General features: G+C 42.8%; 1 protein-coding gene across 1 annotated transcript; it reads right to left on the bottom strand.

The window, feature by feature from the left end:
* Positions 1 to 3,009: 3,009 nt before the first annotated feature.
* PSEN2 (presenilin 2) lies at positions 3,010 to 14,003 on the bottom strand. The gene is given in 11 exon segments (XM_009881789.1): positions 3,010 to 3,171; positions 4,861 to 4,885; positions 4,887 to 4,962; positions 5,323 to 5,383; positions 6,966 to 7,078; positions 8,868 to 8,966; positions 9,798 to 10,018; positions 10,838 to 10,905; positions 11,742 to 11,883; positions 12,877 to 13,106; positions 13,809 to 14,003. Coding segments are annotated over 11 exon segments (1,335 nt in total). The 5' UTR covers positions 13,953 to 14,003; the 3' UTR covers positions 3,010 to 3,015.
* Positions 14,004 to 14,030: the final 27 nt, after the last annotated feature.

Below are 14,030 nucleotides of genomic sequence, written 5' to 3'. Positions count from 1 at the left end.
AACTGCGTGGTCAGAAGGTGACAATGCCAAACTGGTTGAATTGCATATGCTTCCAACAAAGGCATTAAATACTGCAAGGAGGCTGCATATCTCCCACCAATGAAAAGCTGAGATTTGCCGTTGACTTAGCTTCAGTCTTAAACGTTAGAGACTGGTGTATGCCCAAGCCACATTTGAGACTAGATGCAATGAGACACTTATTGACACTGGAGAGGAGGAGTGGGTGTGACAGTCATCATGTAGGAAAATGCCAACACATGGGACCTCCTATAGGACTTCAGGCTGCTGAGCGACACCTGCATCAAGGCGGGTGTCACCCCAGCCTACCTGACAGCTGTGCTTTTTCGGGGATGTGCATCAGTGGGAGTATTAGGATTTCTTCGGAGTGAAAGAGGCTGCAGTTCAGCAGAGCATGCAGCAAGTTGAAAACAGTGAATGAACACAGTAGACAGGCAAATGCTTTGCTCACTCAAGTTGCCAGGTCACTGAGTCAGAATCTCATGTAGTAGCCAACTGGGAGTAGAGTAAATCCTGCCCTCTCCATTTTCACATCTTAGGCCATGCTGCATAATGTTAACATCATGAATAAAACTTCACTTTATGCACCGGTGAAACTGTCCAATGAGATGAGAAATCACTCAATATCATTTTAAAACTTGTGTGTATGTGTGTATATACACACATAAACACACACAGTGAATATATATTTGTAGTAAATACATAAGAACTTTTACACAATTAAAACCACTCCAGTATATACATGATATACTCCTATCACTCACCAGGACAATACATTTTGTTGCACTGACAGAATCTCTCGCTCAGTTACCTTTTAAATCACAATTTTTGTAAGTTCTGTAGAATTGCTTAGTGGAAGGCCAATCTTTGACAAGCACAAATCTGCAGAAAACCGCCAGCTCCAGTAGTGATCCTTCAACATTTGAAGGTACCCTCCTCCAGTTTCCTTCAAATATCAATTCTGCTTTCATAGAAATAAATTGTTTATAACAATATGCTACAATTTCTTCTAGTACATATAAATATTTCACATCCTCTCTACACCATGCAATGCAAAAAGTAAAGTCATGTTTGCAAGTGACTGTATTCCAATTTGGCCCCATACCTGGTTTAGTTAACAACAAAGAAAAAAAAAAAAAACCACAAACAAAACGATAAACAAACTCTCATATAAACCTTAAAAATCAGCAGACAAAGCTCTAATGATTTACATTTCTAAAGGAAATACCTTTTAGTAATAATTAACTCTCTCTGAAGCTGTGAAGTCCAAACATTGAAACCGTAAGAAACGAGGACAGAAAACTAAAGAAAGAGCAAGAATTACCTACTTGTCCAAACTGAGACACACACAACTTGTAAAAACCTTTATGCGCTTTTTAAAAATTAATTTGAATCACCTGTGTGATGTCCTTGTTAAATATCAAAGTAGATTAGCTTGAACAAGCCTATTGGAAAAAGCACTACCTTAAAAATACGTAGTTCAAAGCCTTATCTAAAAAGTATTTTCAGAGATTAAATTCCGTATCTCTCAACGACATTGCATTATTCACAAAACCTTGCATAATGGTACATTTTGAAACACTGACATTGATCAGCTGTCAAAGAAAACAGAGCTTGTTTGCATAACAGACTCAAGCAAAAAGAAAAAAAAAATCACAGAACTTGGCTATTTCTAAAAAACTGACTCAGAGTAGAAATATTATTTTTAAAAGGGGAGAAAACAGTAAGGTTCAGTAAGACCTGTATTTTTTACTGGTAACAAGCACTGTGATTTTTTTACTTTTATTTTTTCAAAAGAACTCATCTGAGGCTGTGTAAATATTCCTAGCATTAATGATGCCTTATGGAGAGTAATGTAACAGCAGATTAAAGGTAGCACCCCCATATTTTGCAACAAACTATGAGAGGGTATTTCCAAAAGAGTCCCTTTGACATTAAATAGCTATTTTAAAATTTGTATTTAAAAAAAATCAATCTTTAAACAGTACCAAAAACTAGGTAAACCAACCCTCAATCAGTGTAAGAGGATCTCTTCATAAAGGGAAGGTAAATCCTCCTTTGGAGTGGTTACAACAGTGGACAGAAATGAGATCAGAAATACACACAAGAAGTTACAGGTCAACTGATTTACTGGAGTTGTGCAGTAATTTCTACCTTATTGTCATTTGAGTATTGTACTATGGACCCAGAAAAAGATTTCCAAAAAGATAAAATACTGGGAGGAGACAGGAAAAAGGTATCTGTTTTCCCACGCTGAGGATCTGATGCACCGGAACGGACAGCCCTGCCTTCAGCTGTTAGTTGCAGTGGTGGATGTGCTCAGAACCAGAAGCCTGATGTTGAAACGTCCCACCACTGACATCCTGGCTAGATCCGTCGTGGCTCACTATGTCTCACCATGGTCAGAATAAATAGGCATCTGGGGCAATTTCAACAGAAGTTGTGTGCACAGAGGCCAGCTTATAAAGTCCAGCCTCACCTCTCTAACGCTCACGACCAGGTGTAAAGCACCGCTCCGTTCTGTGCATGCTGACTGCTATGCTTTTCTGATTACAAGTATGACTTACTTGCACCACATGTTTGTGCAACACTTCAAAAGTGTGAAGCATTAGCAATTCCAGAGTACAGCTAAACTTGACTGCAATTCCAGAGCTAAAACACTTTAGCTTCTGGAAGCACAGATCAGACCCTTCACCACTCCAGTGTCCCATGCTACATACAGGTTTCTGTTCCCAACAGCCAGTGTGCACATCAAATAACACTAAAGTAATGCTCTGACACCAGCAGTGAGCCAGGCCTTTCCCTGGAGTCCAACAGTCCTGCGAAAAGTCTCAGTTCAACACGTAACTATTAGATTTTTAGTACACATCATGTCACAGAGTTAGTGTTTTCCTTACAAATATATGGCACTAAGTGTAAAACTTTACGACTTATTCCAAACAGTGTACCATACTTCACAGCAAAGCTTTAAAAAGAATCCTCTAACTCCTGCTTCTTCTAAATATACAGCTGGTGGAAGGCCAGGGTGTCCATGAATGGTCGCACAAGGTTGTCTGTCGAGAAGTAAAAGACCAAGCCAAAGGTGATGGAGATGGGAAGAGCAGGCAGTGCTTTCTTAAAAACAGCCAGTAATAAGAGAGTTAAGCATAAACCCTGCCAGAGAGAAGAGAATAAAAAAGGAGATATAGTGAGAAGCCCAGAAACATATCTGTCATCAGACTAAAATACAAATAATAAGCTATATACACTGTACAGCAATTGAAGCCTCCCTCAGCTACCAGTGGCACGAGGCACATTTGCCCACACCTCAGCTTTCACACAAGTTGGCCAGGTATTTTCTTCAGCGATCTTGAGCACAGCTCTTTGCTGAGAAAGTGGTATAAACAGCGCTGACATACAGCTGACCCCAAGAGTTTAGTTTGTTTACAGATTATTTTACATTTTGTTCTGTGCCATTATGCATGAAGTACCGATCCAGCAGATAAAAGTACTTAAATCCCGGTGAACTGTACAGATAAGGACTTTCACTGGAGGACTGATACACAGCAGCATGTACTTTTAACACCTTCTCAGTTTTCAAGGTCTCTTGGGGTAAAAAAGGAACAAAAAAAAAAAACCCCCAAAACAAAATATCCACTGCTGTTCTTTTGACTGTATTGCTTACTATAATAGATGAATTCTGGTTTTATCTGGATAGCAGGCCAAGATCTGTTTTCTTGAGCATGTGTGAAAGCTTTTGCACATTTTGGATAGACAGTATGTCTAAGTGCATTTAGGTATGGATTCCTTCTCTCATCTCAGCCCTTTTCTCTTCCTCCATAATAACAAAACCTCAGAGACACACCAAGCTCCAAAAATTTTCACAGCACTGTAAAAGAAACAGAATGGGCTATTTGGCCCCATGGACAGAAAGAGAGAGCATTCCCCCCAGCAAAGGGGCCCTGCACTGGACCCCAGGACGTGGAGCTGGGTGATCCTATAGGTTTCTCTGACCTGCGAGGCAGGAAAACTACACTCAACACACTTTAAGTTAGCTCATTTCTAGCTCTCAGACTTTTTGATCCATGATCTTCACAAGTGAAAGTCACTGTCTTTCACTTTCCTTGGGATCCAAGTGGGGAAATGGAGGCCCAAGAAGGACACAGTAAGTCATTTTCTTCTACCTTCTAAAACTCCTGCCGTTGCCCTTCTGCTTAGTTTCCGTGAGAATGCTGGTGTAAACAGCAAGTTCCTAGTAATTATTTTCTACCTAGGTGAAAGCTCAAAAGTGTGTGGTCCTAAGACCTGGCAGGACCAAGTCTTTAGCAGTTACAATACAATTGTCATCTGCTTTTACTGATCATTTCCATAGATTTTTAAGTCTCCTTCCTTCCTATTTTTTCCAGCATGAACACAAGAACAAGATGGGTCTTCATCCTCTTATTTAGCCGTTTTCCTTAGCAAAAGGGAGTTAACCTTTTCAACTACACTTGCTAATCAATGTAGAGTTCATAATATTGACTCTTGTGGCTGACAGAAGCCCCCAGTCTTTAACACTGAAGCAAACACACTAACAGTTCAGCTGTAACTGTCTTCCCTGGGGCTGTTTCACCCCCACCATCTCCACACTTGGTTCTGCTCCAAGGAATCCTCCCTCTCAGCCCCTATCATTCAGCTTCTCCCAGCAGCTGTTTAGAGCCCGTCTTTATAGGCAGCACCGGGCTGGGAAATCCACTGGTGGTTTCTCCTAAACACCCAGCATGTTAGCTGCGGAGATTTAGCACTGCTCAGCTGCTGGTACTTCTGGCAACACCGCTGTGCTAAACAGGCTGTAACTGAGTTTTAAAGAGCTTGCTCACTTACTATAAGAATGGCTAAAAAACAGGGCTCCACTAGCTGTGGCAGCTGCTTTCCCAACAAGCACACTGTAAAATATGAAGTCTCCGAGGCCCAGCTTCACACCCCCTGAGAGAAGTGGAAAAAGAAAACAAGTGTTACTTCTGCTCTTCCTGTTTTGCTTCCTCCTGAAAAAATTCTTGTCCCCTGGGGAGCAGGTGAACGTTCCTTCCTAAATTGTCCACGTAGCCAAGAGATGTCACTGTAACCACAATCCCAGGACAGATTGGGATTCTGTTCCCAGAACAGATTCTTGCAGCAGCAAGAAGTAATACAGAGTCAGACTCAGATCTTTGTTGCTCAACAAGTCACAACTCTTCAAATTAACTGCAACTAAGCAGAACTGGGTAACATAGTGTTAACCACAACGAGTAAAAACGTCAGGCACTGACTGACTACACTGAAAACAAGGTATGAAGCTTCCCTTACTTTCCTCCTCCTCGAGCTCCTCAAAAGAAGTGATGGGGCGGGTGGGAACAGGACTCCTCGTCTCCGACATCTGAGAGTCTGCATGCAAAGGGCTCCTGTGGTTCTCTCTCCCATCCTCAGCTTGGTTCCACAAAAAAAGGCCGAGGGTGGACAAAAAAAAGAAACACAAGAGATAGCTACATTTATAACTTGTTTTAATGCATGAAATCCACACTTCTATGAAGCTTCTCTGGAATGGGTAAGCCCTTTGTTTCTTGGAGGTGTGATCAGCAGGACCATTCAAGCAGAGACATTTAGTGGCTTTGAGAAAAACATGTGTTATTACTTGAAACAGTCAGAAGGGTACATGTTCACAGCTTCTTTGGCAGCGACCCAATAGTTCAATGGCTTTAAAGAGTAAGTACACAGGCAGAACTAAACATTGCTCTGCACAGGCTAGAATGACAAGTAAAACCAAGTAAACTTAATATACACTCCCACATTGTTATATCTTTGGGGTGGAGGTGCTCAGATATTCATTAACTGGTAGTACAACAAAAATGGATGACTAAGAGGACTGCCATTTATAAGAAGAGTTCTGCCCTGAATCACATTGACATTGGGGCTGGGTGTTCACATGTAATAAGTGGACACGTTTCATTGCTTACATATTTAGGGGTTTTTTTTTGTCCTGTTAAACACATCTAACTTGGTAGTGCTTTTGGAAGCAGCCAGTCTGTGATATAGTACTTTATCCGACAGTTCCTGTTCTTCAGAAACGCTCATACAAACTTTCCAGTCCACATCAGTCTGACAGGATGCTGCCACTGCAAATGTGAGCAGACTGTGGTCTGCAACACACAGAGCTTCCACAGTGGCATTCTGTATGCCTCAGCATGTAGGTTGCTCCTGCTTTGTGCCCTGTTTCGAAGCAGGATTGTGTCCCTGCGGTTTAAAGTATGTCAGCTGCTTTATCCTGAAATAAGCAGCATGTTCAATTGTCAAGCCTTAGCATACATTTACTGCTTCAAAATAAAAAGGTACTGTCTTCTCTGAAGTACAACAGGACCAGATGGTAAATCCTCCCAACACCACAAGTCAGATTTTATTCAGTCACCTTCAGAACTGCAGTTTAACTTGCATTTCAAGAAGATAAAAGCAAAGGCACAAAAATTACCACAGGACCAGCTAGAATGTAAACTTGGAACACATCAGCTACTGTTGGGTAGTTGCCCAAACATGAACCTTTACCCAAGGGTAAATGTAAAGACATTCATTTTCTTTGTCAGGGCGAGCCATCAGCAGTATATTTCTGAGCCTATGTTGTAATTTACTATCCCCAGCTAGTAAAAATATAAACCCCCACTAGCCCACTTTCAGCTTTGACTTCAGCACATCTGAAGATGTGTATTGGACAATGCTTTTGGGGCTTTTTTTTTTTTGTTCGGTTGGTTTGTGTTTGGTTGATTTTTAAATAAAGACGGCCTGAATACTGGAGCTTCACACATCATCTGGTCATCTTTGCTTCTAGTCCTAACAGCAGGTTTCGGGACATCACCAAGTTCTGTAACTAATGTAACAACACTGAAAAAGAATGCATCCATCAGGATTCAGAGGCCTACATATACTTGCAGTCTCAAACATACACATTATTTCCATGGGACAGTGCTCTGTATAGAAGGGTGACATGCAAGCAAACCTGCATCCCATGTCTGCTGACTCGGTCCTCTTGCTGCTGTGTCTGGCTTGGCCATTCCGACTGTCCACATCATAGCAGCTAGAAGAGAGAGAGAGAAAGTAATCAGTTGCATAAAACATCAGTCACTACAGCTCAGGGGAGCTAAGTATTTAGCTGTCCCTAAAAACACAAGCCCTTGCCCCTGTAAGTGCTTTTAAAACATTCACTTTTAGTTGGTTTCCCTACGCACTTGGAAGGCAAGGTGGGAGAAAATTCACTCATTCACTCAGTTTTTAAGGAAGTCCCAGAACACAAATAGCTAAGAGTCAGTACAGTCTTCTCTGTAGGCTAAAGAAAGCAAAAATCCAGAACTGGGGTCCTCATCTCCTTTGTTTTCTTCTTGGTTTCTGACTCTTCTCTTCAAAGAAAACAATTGCCCAGGAAATGATGGTGGTACAAAAGGTAACCAGAGGTTAACATACACAGCTTACTCCTCATGTTCTGCTAAAGGTAAAGCACACAAGCAAGGGATGTGCAGGAGTTGGCAGAGCACCAGTTTTCTCTCTGCCTGTTTGTTTTGGTTCTTCCCTGTCAAAATATTGGTTATTTCTGTTTTGTTTCCAAGAACAACTAAAGGATGTTTGGGGGTTTATTCTGGAGATGGATCCCTAAATTAAAAAGGAATACAAACCATTCTGAAATCAGTGGAAGGGAACTCAGATCAGCTGTTTAAGTATGCATCAGTCTTCCTGTTTTTATAGAAGCTAAACTAAACACAATAAGCCAAGGCAAACACAGTGCCTGCTTTTCCACTACAAGCTCAGCAAAGGTGATGTTTTTGCGTCTAGAGGGAGCCACAGAATGTGGTCTTGCAATGGAGACATTGGCGTTCTGCATGAGAACTTTCTGTTCAGTATTAATTATCTGTTGAATTGCGTTATCCTTTAGAGAAACTCATTTGTTAGCTAAAACACGTGAGAGGCTTCATCTAGATTGTCTCGAGTCAATACAACAGAATCCCCAGTAAAAGGCAGGTCAGCCGAAGCCAACAGAAGGTCTGCTTGGAACATATATAAGCATTTATACAACATTAAATGCTTGGGGGGGAAAAATAGATCAATCAGGTCATAGGCATCCTCAGCTTAGCACCCAACATTTGGAAATACCCATTCATCTTACAAGTGATGTAATGAAAAAAGTCACTGAGGTCCGTGAAGCGCTTGAGTCCAGGTGTTGAGCCACCTGCCTGCCAACTATCTTAATCTTAGGCACGTATATTCCTTTGTGGATAAGGACACCAGACACCATCATAGTTAAACAGCCCAAGAAAGCCAGGGAAGAGATGACTGATTTCGTCTGCAGCGCAATACTTGAATAGAGCCCTTTACAAAGCCAGCAGCCACACAATGAACAGTAAAGCAAATATATGCTAAGCACTGCCATCCGTACAGTGCACAGAGCAAGAGAGTGCTACAGGAAGAATGGAACCTCATCACACCTTTAAAGTGTTTCTATAAAGCATATGCACAAGGTATAAGCGTATTGAGTGGGCATCATCTAACCACAGAACTTTGCGAACGCTACTGTCCATTTAACACAGGTTTTTGTATGCAGAACAAAGAGACATGTTCTGCACAGTATTCACAAAAGGATAAATCTACTTTTGAACATTTCAGCTTCACAAGGCAAATGTGAGCTCCCTTTGGCTAATTAGAGTTAGCACCACTGTAACTGATAAACAAGGCCTTCTACAAATGCTCTCTTCCAGAACATAAATGCACACCAATCTTAGGGCAAGGAAGTAACTAAAATAGTGCTCTTTGGTTTGACACAGAAATAGGTTGCGAGTTTAATCTGGCTAAAAACATTAACATTCTATCTTACTCACAGGAATATATTAATGCAGGAAAAATGGGCTCATTTCTCTCCTGTGCGGTTTCTACCAGCATTCTCAGTGGCCCCTTGGGACACAGAACAGCCATCAGATCTGCAAAGAGAAAAGGGCCAGACAATCTCATCTCAAACTATCATGCCTATTTTACATTCCTCATCTTTCAAAAGCTCCCCTCAAAATTACATCTATCAATATTAACTGGATGATTTCCTGAATGGCAGTTTCTGCCACTTTGCATAACTCGAGCTGTTCTGGTCCCTGAAGATGTTGTTCACTTAAAATACCATCCCCACAGCTTAATGTAATAATAAGAGTTTTCATTGTGCTAATACTATAAAAGGCCTCTTGAGAATATCACATTATTTCTTAGAAAGTAAATGACAGCATTACGTTGAGGTGTTAAATTCAATTAGAGGAGGACTGGGGGTATTTTGTTCACATTCCACAATCCTTCGCTACATACACTGACTCTGTGTTTCACGTGAATGAAGGCGTTTGGTCCAGTTCCTCTTTGCCTGCCCTTTCTCCTCCATCAGAGCACCTCCCAGCTACCTCTTGTTCTGCAGGTTCTCTTGAAACTTTTCACTCATACCAAAATCCATGATCTCCCGATAACTGTAAACAAAACGTGCAAGACTATTGGGTTGCTACTGATAAAAATCCAACCACCACTACCATGCAGTTAGATGTGGTTCAGTACTTCCCCAACTTGGTGTTCCACTTTGAAGGACATGGTAGGAGCGCAATACCTACATGAACCAGTTAGCAAGAGACAAGCCAGGGAGTCAACTTAATTGCCCATCTGCCTCTTTCTAAAGCTGTTAGAACCACAAAATTGTTTTGTGAATGACATATACAGTCCTGAGATTGCCTCAGAGTAACCTCTCCATGAGCTACACCTTCAGAGTCACAACCTGGACTTACCATAGATGGAGATTGCACCTAGAATCACCCATGCTGACCACTCAGGTAGGTATTTAATGAAAACCAGTGCCATTAGAGCACTGATCATAATGAGATATGCTTGCTGGAGCTGCAAGGGACCTTTCCAATGTATGCAAATCATTCCGACAGCTCCAAAATTCCAGATGACTAAGAACAGAGTGGGGTAATCCATGGCCACATTGTATGTCTTCAATACTTCACTGGAATACAACAAGAAAATTTAGCTGAGCAATAAAAGCAACTGACATGCAAAGCATCCTATTAGCTGTAGTTAAACGAGCCTCCTACTACACCAGGAGGAAGCAGGACAGAATAAACTCTCATCATGAAAGAGGAACCTGCCTTGTGGCCAATTGCTGCTCTTAGCTCTCTGTTCCTCCTGCAGGAGATTGATGTGCTGTGTGTGCAGACAAGCACCACAGTGCCTTAGTCCTGAGTCAACAGTGATTCCAAGGGTTTGAGCAGGCAGGATTTCAAGTCTCAACTCTAAAGTGAACATAGGCCTGAACGTGACCATCTGCAGCAAAGAAGTCATGTAAGAGTCATCCCACCAGATGCATGATGCTCACGGTTAAAGATGAACAGTTTTAACAAGTGCCACTAGCAAGTTAAAAGCTTGGTTCTACCTGAGCCAGGAGCTAAAGGAATGAGCTTGAAACAATGCAGTCTGAGAAAAAGGCAAGACAAATCAGAGAACTAACTCAGCACATAAAGTTCCTTTCCGCTTGCTTCTCAACATGTAATACAGGGCCTCTGTACCACAAGGCTCATCCTGTTCAATTCATGCTCACGGTATCACTTCCCAGTGATTTTTGTAGAGTAGGCACTGCAAAAACTGGTATTGCCTATTTAAGGCCTCATTTTCCATTTTTTTAAAAAAGCAAGCTATCTCATTCTAACAATTTTTAAACCTCCATTTGGAGAAGGGGAGACATTTGTCCCTTGTTCAAGTTGGGGATTTCCTCCAAAGAGGTGAAGAAGCCCTGAAGTGCCAGGTTACCTGCACCATTCCCACTTACCCGAGGTATATGTAGGTAAAGAGGAAGAGCAGCATCAAAGAGGACAGGATCAGCCAGCCATGGATGAACTATCACGGGGAAGAAGAAACAGTGCTTGAAGGGGCTGTTACCACTCACGCAGGTTGCAGTGCTGCATGCACTATTAGTGACAGAGCTTCTTATCGTCCAACAGTCTCCTTCACTCCTCCTCCAATTTCCAAAGACCTGCCTTCCCCACTGCCAGTGAGGGAGGAGGGACAGCCAGGTGCTCCCAATTCTCCCAAACTCTTTTCATTTATATTCTGTCCCTTGGTGTTTGTTTTTATTGGTTTGTGGGGTTTTTTTTTAGTCTCTTTCCTATTCATTTTCATGCGTATGCATACTGGCTCCTATGGCTCTTAGCTTAGACAGGTAAGCACATTCTGTCTGCTTGGTGGAGAAGATTCAAATGCTGAGCCTGGTACCACATATAACAACTCCCTGAGCACCACAAAACCTGAGTGTGCCTTTCCTCCAAGCCCCATCCCCTTCCACCAGAGCTTCCGCAGGCAGGAAGAATACTAGTTCCTGCAAAGCTTGTCTGAAACTTCTTGAGAGAAGGCGTTTGCAGTAAATGGTACAACTTAGTCCATAAGTACGAACTGCAAAACTTTATGATCAGATGGAGAAGACTCAGACCTGACTAACACAAAGTAGCAGGCCTCATTTTTAAGAGCCTACCATTAGTGACAAAATAACAGCAAAGCATATTCAGGGGCACAGCTCTACCACCACTGACAAAGGCCCCTGTACAATATGATTTTTGCTATGATTAAGATGTGGACTCGCTAGCGCAGTGCCTGCGCCTTCTCACTGACACGCAAGCTCCACTTGAACTCAAATTCACAGCACATAGGCGGAAAATGCTCTGGCATCAATGCTTTACCTTGTAGCAGCGATATTTATAGAGCAGAACTAGGAACACGGTCATTACAACGATGACGCTGATCATTATGATGGTGTTCAACACTGAGTTCAAGAGACGCTGGCCCACAGAAGGGGTATCCTCACTGAAAGGGGTGTAGATTCTGCAGTATAAAGAAAAAGCCATATAAAGTACATACACTGTCTTCTAACTAACTGCCCCAACATAAAGCCAGACCTCTCGGAGTGTGGGAAAGAAAGGGACGTATGACTGCCAAGGACAGCAAACATGAGATGTAGCCTCTGAAGGAGCTGGGCTCCAGTTAATTATCAACTAAAGATTAGTGGTCTCTATCAAAAGCACATTCCTACAGAGAAGCTGTGGCCGGCATAGCTCTAAACAAAAGGACCTAGAGTATAAATTACCTCATTTAAATTTAGCAACTTCTCTGCAGGCCATGAAATTTTATTGCATGCTCTGGCCCCCCTCCATGATAACTATAAGGATACATCCCAGGTGCTGTCCTGAAAGGGGAGACCCTTTCTTTCCACACTTGGTAGGAGAGTTTTGTACTCTTTTATCCCTTCTCACCACCCCACACCCCCCTCCATTTTGTTTCCTTTGGTTCAGTTCAAGGGACCACAGTCCCTGTTTCTCCACCCACTGTGTGAAGCACAATTAAGAGTCCCAGGAGTGCTCTTGGGCACAGGCAGCAAGAGCTGAATGGAATTATGTATCCACACCATGAGTCTTTAGGAACCAGAAACGTCATCAGGAAATGAGACACTCATCCAAATGAACATGCTATTCCCTGACCGCTGCCAGCTAGAGAGTGAACAGACTAGGAGTTCAGCCTGGGCCTTTTATGCTGCTGTGTGAAGCAACTTCATTATTATGGTGCTCACAGGCTTCGCTTAAGGTGCCCTAATGACAGTGCTAACGAATCAGTATAATGCAGGTATGGAAAGACTTACACAGATGAACGTAGCATACTTTAGTAAGATCTCTGCATGTTTACGCAGCCACCTTTAGCTGTGTAAAGGTTCTCCCAACCTGCCACGGAAGCGCTCTGCGTACACAGACACGCATGCGTGGAACGTATGTGCAAAGCTAGGGATCCCACGTACTCAGAGGCTGTTTTGAAGACCCCACTTACAGCTGCCCGTTTTTCTCCGTATAGAAGCGCACTGACTTTATGGTGGCGACGACAACAATCATACAAAGGGTGACAGGCACAAAGAGCATGATTACATGCTTTGCTCCATATTTCAGAGTCAGTTCCTCCTCTTCATTTTCCAAGGCGCTTTCTCTCACTGGAACACCCGAGTCAGACGTATCCCCATCAGCAATATTGTTAGGGCTACGGCTGCTACCTGTTCGCCTCTTCTGAAAAGAAACATTAGCAAAAATATAAGACCTTCTTTTCTTTGTGTTCAAAGCTTCATTCCATCATATTTCAACTTGTTCCTAATAGGAAGGTACCAAATGAACAACAAAATTAGAAATTCCATTACAAACAGGCTGCAATGGAGTTTTTAAACCAAAACCATGACTATCTAAGGGCCTCTTCAAGTCCAAATATATGGATGGACACATGCACATGAAGGGCAAGGTGCACAGAACCGAGAAGAAATGTCATCTGAGGTGGCAGAAGCTTGATCAGTTCCTCCTCCCACAGCAGTGCCGTGCTTGCTTCTTCCCACGGCTTTGCTGGCAGCAGGACTAGATTCTGTTCTCCCATTTGCTGCATTTGACCAGAGCAGCCAAACGGTTTCTGGCAAAACAAGAAGGCCAAAAAGGATATCCTGCAAGAGTCGTATGTGCATCAGGCCCTGATTAAAAGCCTGTCTCTTCACCAAAAGGAAGGAAAAGGGAGGAGTATATATGGAGATAAAAAGAGGGGGGAAGTCACAGTGGAGAAAATAGGAACAGGCACTGCTGCTGCTGGCTGAAAGAGTGACACCAGAGAAACAACACTGGCCAAAGCCAGTCCGAGAAGCCAGTCTGCTGGGAAGGATGGAGGAGTAGCAGGACTACATCTGTCATCATACCCCATTTCTTCACTCCCCGGGAAGGACGCATACCTACCCTATGTGCCTGCGCCTCCCCTGCTTCTGAGGCTTGTAGGCCATCCTGGTAGGAGGGTACTGGAGGGCTCTCTGCAGACATCAGAGATGTTCTCTCATTGCAGGGCTCCTCCTCGCTGTCCGAGTTGTTCATGAATGTGATCATCGTCGCTTTCCCAGGGAGCGCTCAGGAGGAGCACGGCCAAGCACTACTCAAGGCTGAGGCAGAAGGAATGAGAAACAG

This window comes from Charadrius vociferus, unplaced genomic scaffold (assembly GCF_000708025.1).
Source record: "Charadrius vociferus isolate BGI_N301 unplaced genomic scaffold, ASM70802v2 scaffold610, whole genome shotgun sequence".
Lineage (NCBI taxonomy): Eukaryota > Metazoa > Chordata > Aves > Charadriiformes > Charadriidae > Charadrius > Charadrius vociferus.
Note: the sequence above shows the minus strand (reverse complement) of the source record. Positions and strands in the feature narration are given on the sequence as shown.